Source organism: Bombus huntii, chromosome 1, assembly GCF_024542735.1.
Source record: "Bombus huntii isolate Logan2020A chromosome 1, iyBomHunt1.1, whole genome shotgun sequence".
Taxonomy (NCBI): Eukaryota; Metazoa; Arthropoda; class Insecta; order Hymenoptera; family Apidae; genus Bombus; species Bombus huntii.
In genome coordinates this window covers 20,643,229-20,666,948 of record NC_066238.1, presented here as the reverse complement: position 1 = coordinate 20,666,948, position 23,720 = coordinate 20,643,229, and the positions used below count along the sequence as shown (strand labels likewise).

Below are 23,720 nucleotides of genomic sequence, written 5' to 3'. Positions count from 1 at the left end.
CCATCCAATTTCTGTAACGTTTAAGGAACGAACGAAGGATAGCGGTAATATCTGTCGTAGAATCAGATTACAAATTTGGAAGTTGCTTCCTCTACGTTCCAACGATTCGCCACCAACGAGATGAATGACGAACGGATCACTCAGGTATCCACTGTGTCCACTAAAGCCTTACTAGCGATTTTAATCTGCAGGCATAGGGGAAGGTGCGAAAACGGAGACAATATCGCGATAGGTCACGCCCAGAAACACGACGACGACGCTAATCCGAATAGAAAAGAAGGGAAGAAGGATAAAAAAGAAAAAATGAAAAAAGAGAAAGAAGAAAAGGGAACAGTATCGTGAGCCGAAATCTCTTCAAATTTCATTCGACATCCCCGTATCAATGGTCGTCTTGTATTTCGAGAAGGGTGAATGCAATTTATTGTAATCTCTTCTGTTGTCGAACGCACACGAGCGAGAAATGTCTAACTTCTTCGTTGTATCGCCATCGCCAAGGTGTAACGTATCACCGGTGTGCTTTGTGGGACGAGGACCGAGGAAGTTAATAAAACTCGTTTCGACGTCGACAAACTCGCGGCACGACCCCTCCAAAAGATTTATTACGAATTCGGGCATGAATGGAATATCTACCATGCTGGAGACTGCGAATGTGTAAGGAGGATGGTTCATGAGAGTAGGAAATGGCGAACATGTATCTTGTTTCATGGTGGATTCCGTTTAACAAATTGAGCTTTTATTAAGTTAGATACGTAGCTATGTTTTATTAATAGAAAAGTAAAAAGGTTCGTGTGTCGTTGCAGATCTAATTCAACTCTTAGTCGCATCTGGTGCATCTCGCAAGTTCCCAGCTTGGTCCGTTATTCTTCCTTATATTCACGAACGATCAAGGCTATGCTACTTTTATGTAAATGCGGATGAACTTAAATTTTGTATCAACTTAAATTAAGTTAAATTACTCCGATTATTCATTGAGGTTAATAATCGTTGCGGAATAGTAAAGAAATCAGGAGCGCAAGTGTAATTAGTAATATTGGGCACATCTGAGGGCAGATGTGTTTGTCAGAATAGCCGAAGTTGTGGGATGGTGTGAAAGACGTGGCTGATCGTTTATAAACGTTGTTAAGATATGTTAATGTTGTCAAGCGTTACCAAGGTTTGTTAAAGGAAAAGTGAGCGTGGTAATGCTGTCAGAGTTGAATTAATCGTGTTGCTGTGACGTAGAAATAGTGATAAGCGAATTCGTGAAGCGCGGTATTATATTCGATTTTGTGAGAGTGTAACAATATCGTGTTTATCATACTGTCTTTTCCGCTCATTTATAGTTAAGTTAAATTACTCCGATGCACAAGATACGCAAGACGATCTTAACGAACTAGCCAATAAGTGTACGCGTCGTAAATTATATTTCAACTTATCCAAGTGCCATACGATGAAAATATCAGGCAAAAGGTATAAAGTTATGTTTCTACGCAAAGTAGTGGACAAGAAACGATTGTATCGAAAAAGATTGGCTGGTATCGTCTTTGTCGTCTTTGTCGACCCGGCCTAAGCGAAATTTATAGGGATGTTTCGTGTCCTCCACAGTTGCCCTGCAGCCTGTGTCCTATTACTCCTATTCTCTATTATGCAGCGGCGCCGTAGGCCGGAAGCTCCCGATATCTATATGCCATTCTAAATTATTCGGCATTGTCCTCGCATGATTCCATTGTCCGCGTCTGTCTCCACCGTACGCTGATACGCCGCGGTCCCGGGTTTAGGGCGTAGACCTACAACAACGCGAATCGTGTGCTCACACGATCCAGCCCGCTGTGTGTATCTGCTTCGAGAGCGCGTCTTGTCATCGGTCAAGAGTGTCTACGGACTTGTACGCCATAGGGATGTCTAATTAATCGCGGACGTACCGCTATCTAAGAATGTACCTACGTGCACATGTGTCTCTCTGTACAACGCATCGTCTATATTCGTGTACAACATTTCTCGTGATTATTTGCAATACTTTTAAATTTCCCAACTGTGAAATTTGGAAGAGAAAGAAGACGACTGTTGCGAGAGAAAATGTAAACGGGAGGAATTTTGGGAAAAGTTGTCATGTAGCATAAAAGTTAAAACATTAGATCGATACTGGTAATGGAATAACGAAGCTGTAATCTTCTGCTGTGCGTGGTAGGAAATAAAATTGCCAGGTAGAGCGCTCTCAGACTATCCATATATATTGTAAATATCGCAAGCTTTCCAACTAAAAGGATCAATATATATCGTCGATACGATATCGTCAATATTTATCGAGCAACTGCATTTTCATTGACAATCTTGAAATATTGATTATATTATCGGTTGCTGATGGTACTCTATGTGTCCGTACGCTCGGGGTAATCTTGAGAATCATTGGACGAATTTTTGTGCGATTCTCACTATTGCGAGGAGCATTTCTCGAGTACGGTTTAGGTATGCGACTTTGGCAAAGATTTTACAGTATGAATCGCTACGATATGGGACCAAAAATATAAACGAGAGAAAATTTACGGATATTCGCATTATAATCGTTTCGTTTATAATCGCTGCCACGGTATACGTAACAAAGCTGCGAGTGATGTCTTCTCCTTTCGTCTTGCGACGTGTCAGAATCATCGCGACTTTGCTGTGTGACGATCGGTGTTGTTTCATGGACCACGGAACGTCTACCGAGTTGATGAAAATTCAGAAAACAGTGTTTGAATATCGTTGAAAAAGATTACACGTACACATAATTAAACTGCCCCTGTGTATATATTTATGAGAAATTAAAAAATGCAAAAATACATGCTATGTGTAGAATATGTAAAAATATACATGTACCTAGAATACAGTCTTGTTATACTACTGATGTATACGATGTAACTGAAAGTCATCCTTAAGCTACAAGGAAAGAGGATTACGAATTACGAATAATAAACAAAGATAAAATATTCTCGTTATAATGTTTAGGGTCATTTTCTTTTTCTTTTTTCTCTTTTTTTTTTTTTTGGTTACATTTATACATCTGCATAAACATGCGTGGTCTAAGTATAATATTACTCCTAACGAAGGCTTTCTTACGATCGTTCAAAATTGCAAATGTTACGGTATCCATTTACAAAGCTGGCATATTAATTTTCAACGAAAGCGATTCTGAGAAACAAAAGATATCACGATATTTCAACGAGAATTTAATCCATTTATCCAACAGAAACGAACTTAGTATGTCTATTCAACCGCATTCAACCCTTGCTATGATATCTCGATGCACCTCGAAAATGGCCATTTTTCCTGAAAAATTCACGATGCAGCGCGAAGTAAGGGTAAACGGAACGAAAAAGAGAGGAAAAACGATGACACATCGTTATTGTCTATTCGCAACGAGTGTGGAAAAAGGGGTTGCACGTTCGAATCGACGCAATAAATAACCCTTCGAGGCGTTACAGTTATCACGAGCAGTGTTGGTCGATACCATATAACTGCACGGTAGTGCGGCGGACTTCGCAGCCTCTGGCCCCTGTGAACACCCCCGGGTAATTCGAGGGTCGTAGGAAGCATCCACTATGAATTATCATTTCCTATTGTTCGGAAGATCGTAAAGTAACCGGCTGTTCGCGACTTCGGGGACCACCGAGCTTTGTCCTTTCTCTGTGTTCTCTTTCAGCGAGTTACACCGCGAGATAATATGGCAGATTTGAAGATTCGAGTTTTGAACCAACTTCAAGAAGATAAGAAGTTTGATCGTTGTTCTCATCTCAGCAAACAAAATGGCTTTCAAGGTTTTAAGAATCATAAAGTCGAAAAGAGAATTGCGTATTAACGATTCCTTTGTATTGTAGTTTCTTTGGATTTAAGATAGTCGAATTTGCTGATGGAAAGACGCCATCGGGTTGGAAATCATTCGGACAATTTCGAGACATTGAACGAAATTTCTCAACCAACAACGGGAACGTTGAAACCAAATATCTGAAAATAGAACGCCTGTTGAAATATAATTTTCATGCCGATGCATGCACATCTCTAATGTGACAGTTTATTTTTGTACATAATCTAATTTACCTCTCAGCCTGCTTTTTCTAATCATTTGCGATCTACTTTGCCCAATTCTTCTGTTCTTCTTGCGCTTTGCGTTTGTATTCCTGCCAAGATTCGTTTACCAAAATTTGCAATACCGAACGTATACAGAACCAACATACATACATCGAAGACCAAAATTAAATACAGTAGAGCGTCGATTATATTATCGGAACTTCGACATCAATTATCCGAATTGGTATTTGATCGTGAAGTGAATTCATGTTTCATCGTCGATATCGCCATAAGTTCTTGTAACCGGACAGATTGCTTTAAAAAATAGACTTCTTTAATATTAATGTATATAATTATTACGTATTATATATATTTGTTCTTCTTATTCGTGTGAAAAGCTATATGTAGATAAGTATGTAATAAATGTACGTATATCGTTATTTCAAAGCATTTATTCAAAAATGAATTAATATTTTGCGTAATACATAACAAATTTCAAATTGCAGCAGTAATACTCCTGTATTCGATAAGTAATTTTAGGATTAATTTCTACTGCTATCAAGTGGGTAATTCGATTTTCCGAACCACCTCAGTCTCAACTGATTCGGATAATTGACGCTTTATTATATTTAAAAACAGGATATCCATCGAAATATAATTCTCATTCCAATTCCCACACGTTCCCAATGCGAACCTAACCTAATTCACCTACTTTCCCCTTTTTTCTAATCGATTACAATCTACTCCTTCCAGGTTTCCTTTTCTCCTTATTCTTTACGTTTCTGCTCCTCCCAAGATTTTCCCCAAGATTTAAAACACTAATCGAATATTGAGCTCAAATATGTATATAGAACACTAAAAACAAATGTCTACAGACAAAATATTCATCGAAATATAATTTTCATTAGAACTTCACATGTCGTGCGAATCTAACCTAATTCAACACTTTTTCTTTTTTTTCTGTACAATTATAATCTATTCCTACTAGTTTTCTTCTTATTATTATTCTTCTCGTTTCTACTCCTCCCAAGATTTTTCCTCAAAATTTGAAACACTAATCGAATATTAACCTCAAATACGTATATCGAACACTAAAAACAAATATCCACAGACAAAATATTCATCGAAATATAATTTTCATTAGAACTTCACATGTCGTGCGAACCTAACCTAATTCAACACTTTTTCTTTTTTTTTCTGTACAATTATAATCTATTCCTACTAGTTTTCTTCTTATTATTATTCTTCTCGTTTCTACTCCTCCCAAGATTTTTCCTCAAAATTTGAAACACTAATCGAATATTAACCTCAAATACGTATATCGAACACTAAAAACAAATATCCACAGACAAAATATTTATCGAAATATAATTTTCATTAGAACTTCACATGTCGTGCGAACCTAACCTAATTCAACACTTTTTCTTTTTTTTTCTGTACAATTATAATCTATTCCTACTAGTTTTCTTCTTATTATTATTTTTCACGTTTCTACTCCTCCCAAAATTTTTCCTCAAAATTTGAAACACTAATCGAATATTGGGCCCAAATATATATATATATATATCGAACACCAAAAACAAAATATTGATCGAAATATAATTATTCAATTCTCACATATTCCCAATGCAAACCTAACCTAATTCACTTCCTTTTCTCCTTTTCCTAATCAATTACAATCTACTACTTTCAGTTTTCTTTTTCTCCTTATTCTCCACATTTGTATCACTTTCAAAAATTTTCCCAACATTTGAAATACCAAATGAATACCAAACCAAATATCTCAACCAAAATACACATATGTATATCGAACACGAAAACCAAACATCTAAAAACAGGATATCCATCGAAATATGATTGTCATTCGGACGCGAATCTAGTCCCATCACCAATGCGAACCTAACCTAATTCAGCGCTTTTCCTCTTTTTCCCAGCACACACTACTCTCTCCAACCCCCCTTCTATTTCATTCTCCACCTTCTCTTCTCTTTCTTCTTCTTCGTCTCATCCACCCTCTTTATCTCGGACCGCTTTCCTCACGCTCTCAATACTTGCCTTTCTTCAGCTCGGCCCTCGAACCGCGCCGATTTCCCCGCGTTGATTTTTGTCGCGGCGAGACCACGGATCGCCGGGCCTCTGCTATTTTCCGGGCGTATCGATACGTAATAATGAGAAGTCCTTTTCACGTTCGTCGCTCGTTCTTCCGGCGCGTGCACGATGCACGCTGCACCGCACCTGATTTACTTCGCCATCCACTGGCTGCCTCGGTAACTGGAATGTATTACGAAGCTCTCGCCGACCAAACGTCTTTTTTTCAACGCGACTCCCCGTCGCATCCGATTAATTAATCTCGCGGCGATCGGCCCAGGAATGTTTTCACCCGCTTTTTAACCATCCACACGCCCCCACCCCTTTTCTACTCTGGTTTTTATTCGTCGATAGGAAAGAAGGAACGAGAGCTGTATTTTACTACATCCAGCTGCTGCTGGATCTGATTCTCTGATGCTTGGTCTTCATCGCGTTTGGCATGAATGAGCGTTCCCCGACTAGATTTTACGTGGAATGTGATTGCACCATATAACTGAGCGTTTGAGGTTTGCTGATGTTTTTTTATAGTTTCAAGTGATAACGTTGTTTGATGCTGATGGCGGTTTACGATGATGTTTGACTTAGTGTTTGATAAGTACTTCAAATTTTGGAAAAAGAATCTTGGAAGGACTACACAGACGTAAGAAAAATAAGAAGAAAAGGCGAACTGGAGGAATATTGGCTTGGCAGCTAAGTGATTGCGGATTTTGTCAATACCACCTAAACTTATTTGCCAATCCAATAGATTTCACAAAGGACATAACCTAACAAACACGAAGATGGTACCCCGCTGGGGGTAGCCACCCACATGTTATATTATTATACCACTAAGCTGTAATATTTTACCAAATGTCCTACTGGACAAATTGTAAAATTTAAATAAATAAATAAATAAAAAAAAATGTTATATTACTATACCACTAAGCTATAATATTTTACCAAATGTCCTACTGGACAAATTGTAAAATTTAAATAAATAAATAAATAAAAAAATCCAATAGATTCTAATTGGTTAGAAAAGAGAGAGAAAAGAGCTAAATTAAACTAGGTTCTTCTATATGATTTCATACGAAAATTATGTTTATGAATTATTGATATATATTAATTTATACATAAATAACAGATACTGTGTCTTTGAATATCTCTTTCTAGTGTTCGATGTATTTTAATGTTAACACCACTTTCTATATATTTCAGCCTTTTGCATATAAACCAGAGAGAGAAGAATCACGGTGAAAAACTACTTCGCTAAAGAACAACGTAAAAGACAAAAGCTAAAATGGGAAGGAAGACAAACTAACAGAAGAATCAACAATACACTAGGGTCATCCGATGCACGTAAGAACCACATAACATAAGACGAAGGAAAAGAAGGGAAAGCCATGATACATAACATCTTGGTATATGGCAGAGAGCCGAGTTAAGCGACACAGCGAGCAACAGCCCGATCAGTCATTAAATCGTCGCGATTCCCCTTTTGTTTCCACGTTGGGACGTGTGGGCGTCGGGGTTTATCCGTCCGTGTGTTTTCGTGTTTCGCTGGCGAAAGGGGTGCAAAAACCGGGTGCTCCGCACCCAAAGTTAGAAAGGGATGCCTATACACGTTCCACCCCCTCCTGGTCCCTTTTTCATTCTCGATTCGATGGCTATAGGGGTGGTTAAAGAGCCTCGCGACAAGCCACCAAGCGAAAAAATAACGGAGACAGAACTAGATAGAATGAGAGAGAATGATCGTGAATATAAGCGGTGAGGGGCGGAGAGACACAAAAAAAGAAGAAAGAAAGAATAGGGTGGGGGTGGTGGTAAGGGTGAACCGGTGGAGAGCGATCGGGCGTAACGTTTTTAATTGTTTCGCGCCCAGCCGCCTTTTGTTTCGGCGTTTATGCCTCGTAAACGGTTGCTGAACGCCAACAGGGCCACGGGGAAGCCACGCTTCCACCTCTGATTCTCTTCTTTTTCACCTCCTCGTGCTCCTTCTTCCACCCTTCCAACCCGATTTCCGCCATCTCGCGCTTTCCCTCCACAAACCCTCCGCCGTGGAAATCTCTGATTTATCCTGAGCTTTTACATGCATACAGTGGTTACACAAAGTATCGACGCATCATTGTACTTATTGTTGCATTTAATCAGGTACCGATTAGTCAGGTTCAAGTACGTTCAATTTTATACATAGGTGTATATATGTCGGGTTATCGTTAAAGTTAGGGGTGTATAATGAATGTTCGCGTGAATTGGCCATCGGTGTGATGTACTATGGACGATATTTACGGATACCAATGTGATTATCACAGAGTGTAACAAGTAACAACGGCGATTGGATGATCGAGATGTCGATGACAACGAATTTACGTTCGATAACGAATCCACGGTCAACGGAATAACGAATGCAATGTGATACACGATTCTGGTGTGACTCAACGTACAAGTAGAACTTATCTGAATGAACTGAACTGAACTACAGTCCAAGTGGAACTGCCCTTATATACTCCTCTCCGTACCTCTCGGGTCAATCTTTGTTTTTAAGGACAGCTATGTAATTATTCCATACCTCTGTTAGGTACACGTCTCTCCCGTGACCGTGACTACGTTCAGTGACCCGTTATGTCGCTTCGAGCCCAAGCCCACTGTCATAAACCTCGGGCACCCATACTCGGGTCAGAACATTACAACTATTTCTCAGTTTTATTATTTAATTTATTATATATATAATAAAAGTCTGGGCTAAAGTATTGGGGATCTTCTGAAACATTCCAAAAGAAAAGCCCAGATGTCCTTTCATCTCTGACATATACAGGGTGGTTGGTAATTGGTGCAAGCGGAAAGGGGGTGATTCTACGCGAAAAAAGAAGTCGAAAATATAAAATAAAAATTCTTTTTTTTCAATTTTTCCATCGAGACAACGATCTACAGTGAGATCCGGTATAACCTACCGCACGCGTACCGAGCGAAAATTCAAAGTCGATTTTCTCGAAAACAAAGCCTCAAACGAAAAATTTTTATTCGATATTTTCGACTTCTTTTTTCGCGTAGAATCACCCCCTTTACGCTTGTACCACCACTCACCAACCACCCTGTATATATATACACGATCCGGTCGTATAACACGTAAAAAGCGGGCACGACGCGATTCCTTGTGGAAAAAAAAGAAAATAATATAAAATAAAATTTGTTCATCCTCGGCTTGGTCCTGGATAAAATACGAAAAAATCGAGTTTGTAAATTTATCAAGTATACTTGAACTTGGCTAATTACCGACTGGATTTAACCAGTTTACTGCGTTCGACGTGCATACACATCAATGCAAAACTTTATTTCGGTGCGGTTGACATGTATACTCGTCGTGTGAAATAGAAAATTACCATTTACTATGAAAGCTGTAAATTTTAGTAGAAAGTGATATAAATGACATTTAATGGTATGTTTCCCTTACGTATTTCCAGTAAGTATTTTATACAAAAAAGTTTGGTTATTTGATTATTTCCATTGATGTGTATATCGGCTATTCGCTGCGTATATCGGGTATTTTCCAAATTGTTTTGCCTACGTTACTGCGTCCATCGGGAAGTCTTGGAAGCGGTATATTCCTTCTAAAATGAGTCGTTTTGGAATGAAGTTGCGCGTATTACGCGAAGGTCAATCTGGATACATTTGGAACTTCTGTATATACGTTGGAACAGATACAGATTACAGTCAAAATTATCCTAAATATAAGATCACAATTTGCATCGTTCTAGAACTCTGCCGTTATCTATTTATTACACCAGGCGTTTAGTTTAGTATGCGGATAGTTGGTACACCAGCATAGAACTCGCGAAAAAGCTATGTGTCTTTAAGACAGATATTGTTGGTACTTTGCGACAAAAGGGACTTCATGTTCCTCGAGATATAAAAACATCTTCACTAGAACAGTATCGGTCGGTGTATTGCAAGATATATGAACAAAATAATGCTATTGATGTGTACTGCTCCTTAGTGAAATTTATAATGATTTAATTATAATATTATTATTTATAATAATTTACGATGGAAATAGAGAAACGAGGCGTTAGAGTGAGGAAACCGACGAGAAAGTGGGTGACGTGGACAAAAGCGATGGAATAATTATATCATATACACTTACAAGAAAAATACAAGAAAAAGGAAGTATTATAAGAAAATATTTCTCCACCTCATAGACGTTATATGTTCGAACTCCTACGTGTTATATTAAAAAAATTAAAATCTTTGCTCGAATTGTGTTGAGGAAATTGTCGAAGAATGTGCAATTTAGCAGGCACAAGCTTTGAATATTGGTGGACCAACTGCAGCTGCAAAAGCTACACATCTCATCGGAAAATATGTCCCCAACTTCATACCAGCTACAATTTCAAAAGCAAATCCATCACGAAGATGCGAAGTTCTGCTCAAAAAATGGAATCCGTAAGAGTCTGAGTAAAGTCACGCGTTTGACCCGAGAAATGTCACTTTTTGTGGTATCTTGCTTTGAAAAATACCACACTGAAATCAACTGAAATTCTCCAATTTTGGTCCTTTAATTTTTCTTGTTTACGAATTTTATTTTCCGGCAGTTTTTAAGTTTTGTAATAACCTTTTCCAACAATGAATTGTTAATTTTTTATCGAATAAAAATATAATCCTTCCTCGTTTTGCATTACTTTTTTCGTGAAATCTATCATGGGAGCATTTATTTAAAATCGCTTGATTTTACCTCCGCAGTTAACAAGTTAAATAATCAATAGGACGTTATTCGAAATACGAAAATAAGTAAAGAGCGAAAGATAAAATTTGCCCATTTAATGCGTCATTTTCAAGAAAATAGAGTTTGAACATGTTTAATTAAGAATCGGCATGGCACATGCATACGATAGATTTTCCAATTTATTTTTCTTGGAAACAAAGCGGCTTGTGAGAAAATGTTATTCTACCTCCTGTAAAATCACCTCCTGTCGATTATTTAGCTCAGAATTAGTTACGTTCGAGTATACTTGTGTTTTATTCAATTTTTAAATACCGACTTAAATATTTTGCAAATTCGATTTTCTCGAAACCTAGGCCGAGAATGAAAAAATATTACTCTACATGTTTTCCCTACCTTTCCATAAGAAATTACATTTTATTCGGCCAGATCTTGTATATTTTTCTATAATAATACGCTTAGCTTTATGAACCTTGTATGTGTGTGAAATCAACTGTGAAGAAGATAGAAGTATGTGTGAGTTTCAGAAAATATTGCAAAATCAAGTCCATTTCCGGGTTGTGAAGCCGAAACTTAATAAAGCAACAAGTACATTCAATTTTGCATCACTTAGCAGTGGTGTCATATGGCTACAAAAATTTTGTATCATGGAAATTCATCATTTTTTCAAATTTGTATCATGGAAACTTCTAAAAAGGCAGCTTAAAAATGCTTCGTTCGAAAGTAAGGACACGTGCAAATACTTTTTGTAACCACTGTATTTTAAGTAACAATTGCTATTCCTATGTACCCAATGTATAATGAATTTGTGAAAGCGCACAGAAAATAAAATCGTAACAATCGCGTTAGTATCGTCACTTAAATAATTCCATCAACGCAACGTGAGGCACCTCTAATGAAAAAATACGTATCTCAGTAGCAACGAATGGATTAATTACATGCAAAATCCCGTACAAAGTATGTAAAATACATCAAAGCAATGCTAAAAGTTAAATCTCGCTATATTATAATAATTATAAATCGTCATTATTATAACATTCAGCATAGCCAATCAATACAGTTAAATACGCAGTTCGATGAAAGAAAACAGCCGATTTGCAACTAAAAAAGAAGCAATCCGAGTCTCTAGTATCTTCCACAGCGTCTTAATTTCACGCGACTACTATTAATCGTTATTATTGTCTATATTAAATAATTGAACAAGGAAGGTCCCCATCGTATAATATCCTTCACAGCGCTGTAATTTCACGTGGTCGAAGATCCACCTCAATTTCTCTCTGAAAACCTTATTCGATGAAAAGATCGTGATAAGCGATACCTTTGGACGTAATTAAAAAGAGCGCGGCTCGCGTAACTGTTCTTCGACGGGAGTGCAGATGTAACAAAAGGAAGAAGAAGCCCTTTCGACGATAGAGCACACGTTTGATTAACCACAGCCGCTTTCTTTCTTCCTTCTTCGTCGTTAAACAGAGAAAAATATAGTGGAAGAGCGGGAGGAGGATGGTGGTCGGTGAAAACTTCCGAATAACATTTTTAAATTGGAAAAGCGATCCAGAGAGACTGGTGCAGTAAGAGGAAACCATCGAGGATGAATATAAAACACTTTGATTCCATTTCCATGGCCAGCTTCTTCTTCTTTGCTACTACCCTCTCACCTTTTTCTCTCGGCCAGTGAATATTCCTCTGGTCGACGAATCGTTCGCGGAGAAATGGAACCTGTGATGCAAAGATCAAGGATTTGGCGAGTTCGTGATACGTTTGGTTCGCTACTCGAACACGAATATCCGACGTTGATTCGTGGGTTATAGACGATGATCATCTGACAAGGCCATTATCGATGCGCGTTTCTTTCGACGTAAGAAGCATCTATATATGACACAAATATTAAATGTATATCTCGTATGCTATACTTTAGCCGGCAGTATATTAGCATAAGACGTAGTAACATTACAATGATATTTTGTATCATTGCATTCTAATGAGAATACAATTCTTATAGAATGTACAAGGAATACTATGAATACTATTAATATTTTAATCTCCATTCTGCAGCTGGCTGATTGCATATCTAATTTCTGCTTGACGTTTAGACTACCCTATATCTGCTTAATTCCCACCTTATATCTAGACTGTATATCTACCTAATATATCTTTACTTCATATTCTTGTGTATATTTCAGTCGTAATTTTTCAACATATAGTTGTGTAGTATCGTTGAGCTGTGTTTAGCGCTGTAGAGGTCCGCTGCTGGGTACGGCCACTCTTTTCCTCATTTTTTGTACCGTGGAAGAAAAATCGGACCTCCGGTCGCCGGGATTCGATCCCGGGTCCCGAACGTTCGCAACCTAAGGTGCCAACCACTGAGCTATCGTCGTCCGATAATAGTTAGTGTCGAGTGGTGGTATTTACTATCGAGTGCCACCACAGGCCCTCCTTTCCACGATACTACAGTTGTGTTAATGGCTATAACATTTATATTCTAAAATAAGTAATTATCCTCAACTTTTACTCTTCGTTACTTTTCATTGGCAATATACATAATTCTTCCGCGACATCTCTCCTCAGTACCTTGGAAATACTACAACTTATATCATATATACCATATATACGTGTTCTTAATAACGTTACATTAATACAACTTTAACACAGCTGCTAGTCCTTAATGGATTGACAAACCACTACACTATAATATGCTATAACATACAAAGGTTATAACGAATCATATAGCGTGAAGAATCATGTACAGAAACGAGAATTTCCAGGAAAGTTCATGATCGAGAGCATGGATTCGTGGATCACTGTCTAACATTGGTATACGTCTGATAAAAAGAGGGACGACTGGCAGGAGTTTTGTTCAAACACACTCGGGGAAACGTGCTTCCACGGCGGCGTTGCACGTGTACGTGCATTCGTAGGACCGGCTACACCTATGCAAATAGGTAGGAATAGTCCGTGACCGGGCTCTTCTGTTCCGCGAAGCCGTGCTGACTCTTTGCAAACAATGTTACCAGGCACGTCGCCGGGACGTAAGTAGCCGGCCCCCATCGTGGATTTCATCTCCTTCGTTCTATCGGCGATAAGCCTTCGTAATTATTCGTGCCACGTTCGCCATTCTTTCTACGAGTGGACAAACTCGTTGCTAGGGCTCCGTACAAATTGCAAATACCTGAGACTTGTGGTATACCATGACCCTTAAGAGACCTCGTGTTGTTAGAAATAACGGACTGCATAGAGGTTATTGTAGGCGGAAATGATGCAGCCAAGTCATCAAACAAAACTTTAAGTAGGATTTCTAATTTATTAATTTGCGATTAATATATTTCAACTTTGTCTAGCAACAAAATTATTCGTCGTATTAGATACTTCCTGTTATCTAATCCTATCAATGTAACTTGCAAAATTTGTGACTTGTACAATTTCACATTCATGTTATTTTAACAATATTAATATTATTAATCGTGTTATTAGTAAAATGAATGGTTCGTGATCTTCCCCTAATAGATATATTTTTCCCATAGATCTATCTGCCATCTGTAATAAGAGATATTTCTCAACTGACGTTATCAACCACCAGCGACACAGCCATCGTTCAATCTGCCATCCCCGCACACCGCAATCTCAAACACTGTCTTCGGCAACAGATGCTACCGTCGCGTTGCTTTGACCAGCCAACGATGACACGGAAAACTGGAAAAAGTTTCCTCGACGTCGCCACAGAAGATCCCTTTAAACAGACTCTGCTGAACGCGATATCATCGTACTGCACCGGTAGAAATCGGAGGAAGAAGAAGCGAGGCAGAGCTTAAGCACTGGAGGGTTAGAGAAGATCGGTGCCGAGGGCGAACGTTGCACGGTCGAGTGAAATAATTTCCTGGTGTCCTCCGCAGCCACGAAAGAGGAAGAACGGAAGCGAACTGGTCTTTCACAAAGTTTCTTGGACACTCGAAGAAGCTTCTACTGTGAGAAACTGGCTGGATAATGGTCCCCGGGGTTAGACGAAGGAGAGACCAAGTGATCCTTCGGGGGATAAAGGGTGTACCGCGCGCGTACACACAAAAGGAACGTTCTTCCATTTCGCGTGTGTACGACCCGGTACAAAGCGTATCCTACCTAACATTCGAGGAGTCCTCCCTGGAAAGACCAAATCTACGTCGCATCCTCCTTTTGCGAGTAATCGTCTCTCCGTGTAAGTATATTATCCCGTTTTAATGATATACATATAGTACTTACATACGAGTATGTAAGTCGAGTTAGGAATAGTGCAGAACAAATTTGATAATATCATTGGAAAAACGCACACTGCCGGCTATGAATATAATTCGATACTTTCTGAGTAGTGCGGAGTAAATATTTCTCATTTGCTTTTAGCTCTTAGTTACTTTATTGTAAATTTCTGAATTTATTTATATCATAGGTATTTTATAATGGAAAAGACTAAATGAAGTAAAATTCGTTGAAGCTTTTCGATAAGAGTAAGGAGAATATCCTGTGTAATTCTTATATTGTAATAGTATATTATAGTATATTGATGGAATTATTTCAATATTTTCGTATTTCTTGCAAAAAATAATGTATTAACATTTATGTTACTGCTCATTCATTTACTGGGCTCACAGAATATGATTATTAGACTGCGGATGTTTTTGTTTGAAGTAAGTGTAATGTTGCATATAACGAATGCGATATTTTTAATATTTTACATACTTTTGCATATGCATTTCGTATATTTTAATTTCTCATACATGCACATAATATCGACAATCTCAATACAATTAACTTAATTGTTATTATAAATTATTATAAATGTACATTAATCAGTCTCAAAGTGAAATTATAGTCAATCAGAGTCAAAGTCATCTCGGTACAAAAATGTAACGTGTAAAATATTTTAGGAGAAAATTGAACGTATTATATCCATTTATCTATATGTTTATGATTTGATATCAATTAAAATTCAAAAAAACCAATTTCGATAATTCAAATTCAAAACTCAGGGTCAGAATCTCGTGTAGAAGATGTACAAGACGGTATCATCGTGGAAGACCCTCTCGAAAAGCGACTAGGAAGAGAGCGAGAGTGCATGAACCCTCTCTTGGCAACCTCAGGATCTTCGACCTAGCAAGAATACAGGAGACCATCGAACCAACCAACAAACCAGTCGAGAATCCCCCGCGGTGGTAGGCACTGGCCCGAGAAATTCAATTACGGCTAAACTTCTCGACTGAAGACGCGCCTCGTCTGTACACACTACTGTAAGCACTCTGTTTCGAAGATCGAAGCAGGAGGAGATATCCTGTGTGTATTACTCGTGCGACCCTTCTCCACCTTTCACAGAGGGATGAGAGACCTCCTGTGTGTCGACCAAGTCTAAGGACGGAGGCGTAGGTGTAATTGAAACCGAGCGAAATCGAAGTTTCCATCTCCATGATTTTAAGATCCTCGCGAAAGTCGAAAGAGACAGGAAAAACGATTGTGAAAAGCATTGAAAGGTGATTTCTTGTCTATTGGAAAAAATTCTAGAAAACAGCTATATTATTTTCTGTATTTTACCTATTTGTTATTAACAGATTATGGATGTTTGTGGATTTTAGTGGAAATTCAATATAGAAAAATGAATAGAATGAATTATTTTCTGTATTTTACATATTTGTTATTAACAGATTATGGATGTTTGTGGATTTTATTGGAAATTCAATATAGAAAAATGAATAGAATGTAGAGAAATATGCAGAGATCTATAATCTATTCCATTAGTTCTAGTGTATTAGGTTGTTACTATATTCTATATTTAGTATAAAAATATCAGAAAAGATGCATATTCCTAGTGATAATACCATTGTCCAAAGTTTCCTACTAATCCCAATGCTCTTAAAGCTGCAGAAGCTCAAGAGGCGAGATTCTCAAATTTCCTAAATCCTAGATTACAAAAACAGAAGACTCAGACAACCAACGTCACTTACTCTTTATGCTCTTGTAACCAATGGCTATTCCGACAATTCCGCAAACTGCGATAAGAGCAACAAAAATATGACACGCGACCAAGAGTAGAACGTGCGTGAGAGTACGAGAGAAAGAGGAAGAAAGGAAGAAAGAGAGAGAGAGAGAGAGAGAGAGAGAGAGAGATAGAGCGCATGCGTTTAGCACAGTTGAGTTGCGTACGAGTGCCCATTAGGAACGTGCGTGAACATACGCGACTAAATAGGGCAAGTGGCCAGAGACCATAATGTTAAGTAAATAATAGCCAAACTCCTGGCCCCTTATTATACCACTCAAAGCTTAAAGTCTCGTATACTCGTTAGTGGCGGCTTTTTCTTCCTTTTCCTTCTCCCACTCTCTTTCCCTTCCTTCTCTTCTTCTCATCTTTTTTTAATTCTCTGCGCACACGACCCTTCGCTCCTTCCTCGAGACTTCATTCTTTCCTTGCTAGGCTCATTCTCACCCTCCGTGAAGTGCATACGCGTGTGCTGTTCACCTTCCCATCAGAACGAAAAGTGCGTGCCACTCTTGATTTACGTGAGGCTGGCCAACGCGTCGCGCGCGCGATTTCGACGATGACCCACCTGTTTGGTCTCAATGATCGTTGGTATTATGCGCGGAAAAGGACGAATGAATGTGTCAAGTATTTAGATGTTGATAATATTGCAAATATTTGCTGGTATTACCAAACAAATATACCACGCACATCTTGTATTGTGTATAGAACTGTGCAGAATGTTGTATAGATATCGCACAGAATTCCGTTAATGATCGATTCCTCCATATCGTTATTATTAATATTAAAATACGTAACGCGTGGAATACATACTATACTATACATATTCCCCAGTTGCAATAACTCTGAAATTACATTAATGTGAAATTTTATTAGAGATCGATATCTTTATCGCCAATATCATGTTACGTGTGATTAAAAATGTTATAGCCTTCGATTACAATATTCCGCAAGTCCAAAGCCAAATTCCACGGTTTGTAGCTTCAGCATACTCAACGTAATTAACATATCTTTCCAATTACAATAATCCCAAGGTAAAATTCCACTCGTTTATAATATTATTAGCAATTGATTAATAAATATCGCCAATATTAAATTGTGCGTCATGAGAAACCTTACATCCTCCATTCACGACATTCCGCAATTCCAAGTAAAATTGAACTCGCTCGCAAGCTGACTCGCTAAATTGATTCCTTAATGTCACCATTTTCTATCAAGGTATGTTATACATATGTATATGTATAACAGGAAACGTTGCATATTTCGAGCACAATATCGGTAATTGCAATTGCAAACTAAAATTTCACTCACCGCCAATTCCACCGGCGATCGACTCCTGTTTCTCGACCTTGGGCTGCCGATACTCGTCTTGGGGGAGTCTTTTCCGCTGTAGGAGACCGCAATCAGGCTGTTGGTGTTGGAGTTGCGTTTGGATATGCGCAGCGGCGGCCGCCGCCGCAGCAGCCGCAGCCGCCGGAATTGCCAGGCCGGCAGGACTCGCTACATGGGCCGGGTGCGGGGGCGGACTGCCAGCTGGAGTGGTAGCACTCGCTGCGCCAGGCAACACGGGTGCGGTGGTGCAGCTGCCCGCATTGTACTGCAATTGCAGGCCCAACTCGCGAGCTTCGCTTTCCTCCTGCGCCTGCTGCCTCCGTAACGCGACCTGCGAATTGTTTCTTTGTCAGTTCAGGAATTGAAATTGCTAGGACAAAGTACGTTTTGATTTCTTTTTCTTTAACCATCAAGTAATGACCATTGGATCATACATCAGAACGCTCAAGTAAGAAATACGAATTAAAATATAGTAATTTAAAATTGAATAAATTAATGTAGACTATTGTGGTTCGTATGTGATCTAATGATATCAGTTGAGAATTTAGTTGAATTATGGATGCTCATTCTTGAGTGTAGAACTGAGATGGATATTCGTTGTGGGTGAAATAGGAGAATTTTAGTTTTCATTTTTTCAAATGGCTATTTTTGAGTTTTTGATGGAATTGTATGGTTTATAAATCCTAGTTAGTTTTGGTTATCAGATATCAAAAAGATAAAGGAAAAAGTTATTTGCACCCTTCTACGCAATAAAGCGAGTTTGTCAAGTTATAAATTGTAGGATGAAGATTTCTGTTATAACCGTTTTTATGTACGATTTATAATCGTACATTTAATGGAGGGTAGATCAGTTAACTTGTAGTTTAGAGTAATAACTGTACTATTCTAATGCACTAAAATTTATTAACACTGGTAACTTGTTTCTTATAAAGCACTAATAATATTAATTTAATGGTAAAAATAGAAAAATCAGTTGATGTTCTTATCATTTTTAGCTTCCCTATTACAATATTGGCTATCTTAATCTAGTTACAAAGGCAGCGATATGAGTATTAAAATAACCTAACCTATATAAGAGGGTATAAGGATCCTCAATTCAGGATCTCGAGTGGGTTTAATGTTACGATCCAACGAGGATCAAAGTGATCAAACTACGTATTCAAAACATTATTCGTGACTCTTTGAAGAAATATAATGAGACGCTCGTACTTTAATGACTAGGATTAAGAGTATCATTATTTCTAGAGTTCCAATAATGGTATAAGTGTTTAATTTTCTATTCGTGTTCAAAAGCATGTAAAACAGTAAGAGAAGAGTATCACATGTTTTGAAAGACCCTCGTGCCGATCCCAATTGAATTAGTTCACGCTTCCTTGATTGTACACATATATGTATATATTCTTTAATTATTACAATAACAAGTTTATCTATTTATTTTAACACATTATCGAATCATTACTGGGTATAAACCTGTCACTATGTATTTTTTACTAGCGACACTTTTTTAGCGATACTTTAAGTAACATTTTTAAATTCAATCGTCAAGTATAGCTAATTTAAAAAAAAAAGATTTTGATCGTAAAGCATCTAAATATAATTTCAACTAATAAGATAATGATTGTGTTGCATTTCATATAACTTGCATAAAATGTATAGAATTTAAAATATGATTATATTGTAAAATTTTAAATAAAGTAATTATATGATGTAATATCTGTGTAAAGAACAATGATGTTCGAAATAGATATTTGACCATTTAACGACAAATCATTGAAAAATATATACAATTATTGTTTATTAGTAAAGGATATCTTTTGAAAGAAAATTATTACTTCTTGACAATCAAGGATAACCGTATCACGACGTTTCATTTAACCTCACATTCTTTAGAGCTTCTAGATATGTACCACTATACGAACTCTTCTCATTGATCAAACTTAATACATCACTATTTGAACAGTTTTTACTAATCATTATGTTATCCAAACAAACTATTATTCTCACAGATGTTATCGAAATCGAACAATAATTCGTCTTGTTTGACAAAGATTTTATAACAACAGTTTACCTGGGCAGCCATAACCCGTTGTCTCTCAGCGATCAGTGTACATTTAGCACACACGCAGTCCCGCCAACGACAGTACCGTTTGTGACCCTTCAACGCGGAAACAACGCCGTGATTACGGCATCTCGCACACTTCGGTGTCCTTTGATATCTCTCGGCACTGGCACGAAGGAAGAACGCGGCTGGTAGCACGTGATGTTGTTGCTGCTGTTGCTGGTGTTGCATCAATTGACCAACGTCGACACCAAGACCGACACCCCGCGGTAACGACATTGTTTCAATATATAATGAACAACAATCGAATCAACGTGATCAATGAAAAACGTAAAAAACAAAAAAAAACAAAACCAGTGAATGACCACTGTACGAAAGGGCGATAAAATCAACAAGGATCACGGATCAGTAGGCATCGTCATTAAACTCACAATAGAATAGGCTCGATCACCGAGGACAATCGTTTTGGGCCGAGCATAAAGCCCAGTTCGCACTGACACGCGTCGCTCCCATTCTAACACCCGTCGCGTAAAATCGTTCACTACCGAGTATTTCTCATAACCGATTTATTAACTCACGTAACCGATATTTTTATCAGTACGTATATTTTATCGTTTCCAGGATATGCACACTGTATATGTATACCTCGTATATTTGGCCGCGTCAGTGGCCACACTGAATCATTGGTCGATAAAGGAGGCCCACAGCGTTAAGCGGTACACGGGCTCTTCTTACTTCAACCGAAGAAATCACATTTAACGCTGTTCGGTAGAAACTCTCGAACCGGCACCGTACAGCGAAACGAGGAACGAGAGGACGAGAAAGAGAGAGACGGATGTAATAGAGTGAAAGAAGGAATAAAGACGGAGGAAATGGTGTACCGGTTGGGCGAAGAGAGATAGCTCTAATAGCACGCGCACGCGCCTACACTTCCGAAAGTTCGCCGGCAGAGAAGAGCGGCGGCACCACCGCTCGTACGGGTGTCGGGGTACGAAATGCGGAATCGCCCCGACTCCTCTCGCAGCACTCTCTCTCACTCTCTGGGTATTGTCAACAATTGCAGCATCCCGGGAGAGTCGATTCAGGTAGCGTGGAGAGACAGAGAAGCGGTGGCGGTGATGGTGTCAGCAGCAAAGAGGGAGCTGAAGGCGGACGAATAAGGAGGTGGGGGGCGCGCTCGCGCGGAGGAGGGGAGTAGGGAATATCGAGGGGTGGGAGGGGACTTTTAGAATGTCGCGAGGGGACCAGGAAGCAGTCAAGAGGGCAGAGAAGAACGAAACGAGGGAAAGAGAGAAGAGATGGATAGAGATAGAAACGGAAAGTGTAGAGGAAAAACGTGGAAGAAGGTGGAAAAGTGAAGAGGAGAGGGGTACCGTCCGGGTGGGAATACAGTAATACGAAAAGAAACGAATGAGCACGAAAGAGACCGACGTTAAAGCGAAGTGGAACGTTTAGGAGAGAGATGAATAGGCAAAAGAAGAAAGAAAGAGCGAGAGGGGAAAGAGAGAAGGAATTTATCAGGGAGGGATAGGGCAGAAACTAACAGCCCCTCCACAGTTGCGCGAAATAAAACACTGTGCCACAGTGTTCCACCCCGGGGCTTCGGCCAAACGCAAAGCCGCGCTTAGGCACGGCCACGCCCGCGCATCTACCCGATTGGCCGAACATGCTGTTCCACCAAGATGTTAAGAGTTTATATCTGGCTCGGGGTGAAAGGGGGACATACCTAACCACGTACCCACCTACCTACTCACCCTCGATAAACTATGCGTACAGAAGCGCGTATCAGACGTGTGTATTTTCTATCGTGCTGGTGGAGGCAAAACGGACAAACACATTACTCTTTTATTTAAAACCCGTTCCAACGTAAAATACAATGCGAGCGATGCTCAGACGTTTCTCTCTATGCTCCGCCTTTTGTTTCGTCGGGACTGTTTTTAACCGTGCGCGCCTTCTTCGTCCCTTTCGTGGAAGGAATATATCCTTTCTCTTTCTTTTTTTTATTTTTCTTCTTTTTTTCCTTATTCCTCCACTTCTTTCTTTTTTTAAATCTTTATCTTTCTCTTTTTCCTTTTTTACCTCGATTCGCTCGGTCACGATTGCTCGCGGTTAGTCCATCTCTTTTCGCCTGTTTCTCTTTCCTTTTTTGCTTTTCTTCTCCGTTTCTTTCTTTTTCAGATCCATCGAGTTCCACTCTCTGTAAACCACACGGGCACACAACGTCATAGCGACGAGCCTTTCTTGAATCATATTCTACAATGAGGTTTCAATGGGGGGAAGCCCTATTGTCGTTCACGAATGGCGACCGATTTTATAGTGATCTAATGTACAGATGTTATTTACCTCGCAATGAGAACCGAATAAAAGCATTCTATGTATTAAGCATTCTGCGATTTAGATCCTGTATATCTCTCTGCTTACCTAACCTCTACTCCTGCCTGTCTACAGGCGTTGCGTACAACAATGCACGTTCGGCTCGCGTAACGCTCACAATGGCACTATTACTCTTTTGACTTAGTCATGCGAACGAAAGTAACTATATCGGTGTAGTTTCGAAGAAACCGGTATTTGCATTTCAATAATGATTATTCGTACTTATGGCTGCTTGTGTCACATTACACGTAATAGGTACATACAATATTCAAATTCACATTACATATCATTAGAAGCTATTTAGAATTTTTTTGATATTTTCTTTTTCGTATCATTTTCTTCTAGTTCTTTTAAAAGTATGCAAATAGCACTACGTGTTACACGAAAACCGCGAAACATAGATAAATACCATAAACACATTCTTTATATTCTAACTATACCAATTGTAAGTAAGTATACTGTTCTCATAAGGTAAGTTTTTATAATGTATACAAGTGATCCTAACCTAAAAGTAAACAATGTAACTTTCATCGTAGCGCCTTTATACGCATACGGTCCAGAAATACATAGCAAGAAAAAGAGATGCAATGCAACCTAAAATTTTACTTATTTGTGGCAGCTCGTTACAAAGATATTGTGTTATGATAATTATAAATTATTTAGAAGAAGTAGTTTACGATACGTACCTATAAACTAGTAAGCGCGATAGATATGCATATCTAGTTATTTTATAAATTAATATTTAATATCTATATTTAAGGTCTATTTGATGTATTTTTTTCTTTTTTCAATAATTATATCAACGCGTAGTACAATGTGTTGCATGTAAAACAGTGACATAATGATAAATAGCGTAAAGACATAAACATACGTTTATTTTCAAGTATACGTCATCGTTGGATTGTTGGCAGAATAGAAAATTGATAAAACGAAAGTAATGCGTTTGACCGTGCGCTCTCCAGTGAATGGCACGTTTCAGCGCGGTTACGAACCGATTAATCCATGCTCGTGCATCATTAGTGAGAACGCAATGATGGTTTGAGCAACATTAAAAGCCCGCAACGCGAAACGGTATTCGTCGATGCCGTCGATCTACACCAACACGGACCATTTTTTACTCTGGCATATCAGCCACTCAAAGCGTACGTACGCGCCGA

The 23,720-nt window shown here is 38.7% G+C and overlaps 1 protein-coding gene across 3 annotated transcripts in view; it reads right to left on the bottom strand.

The window, feature by feature from the left end:
* The window catches only part of LOC126872731 (doublesex- and mab-3-related transcription factor A2), a 33,994-nt gene extending 11,098 nt beyond the window's left edge, over positions 1-22,896 (bottom strand). For all 3 annotated transcript variants that reach the window (XR_007692153.1, XR_007692156.1, XM_050632877.1), the window contains exons 1-2: positions 20,200-22,896; positions 18,111-18,462 (exon numbers count right to left, since the gene is read on the bottom strand). Coding sequence is in view for 1 of the 3 variants with exons in the window: in XM_050632877.1 (XP_050488834.1) it covers positions 18,111-18,462; positions 20,200-20,469 (622 nt within the window). In the remaining 2 variants the exon portion in view is untranslated. The remainder of the gene's footprint in view (positions 1-18,110; positions 18,463-20,199) is intronic.
* Between the last annotated feature and the right edge of the window lie 824 nt (positions 22,897-23,720).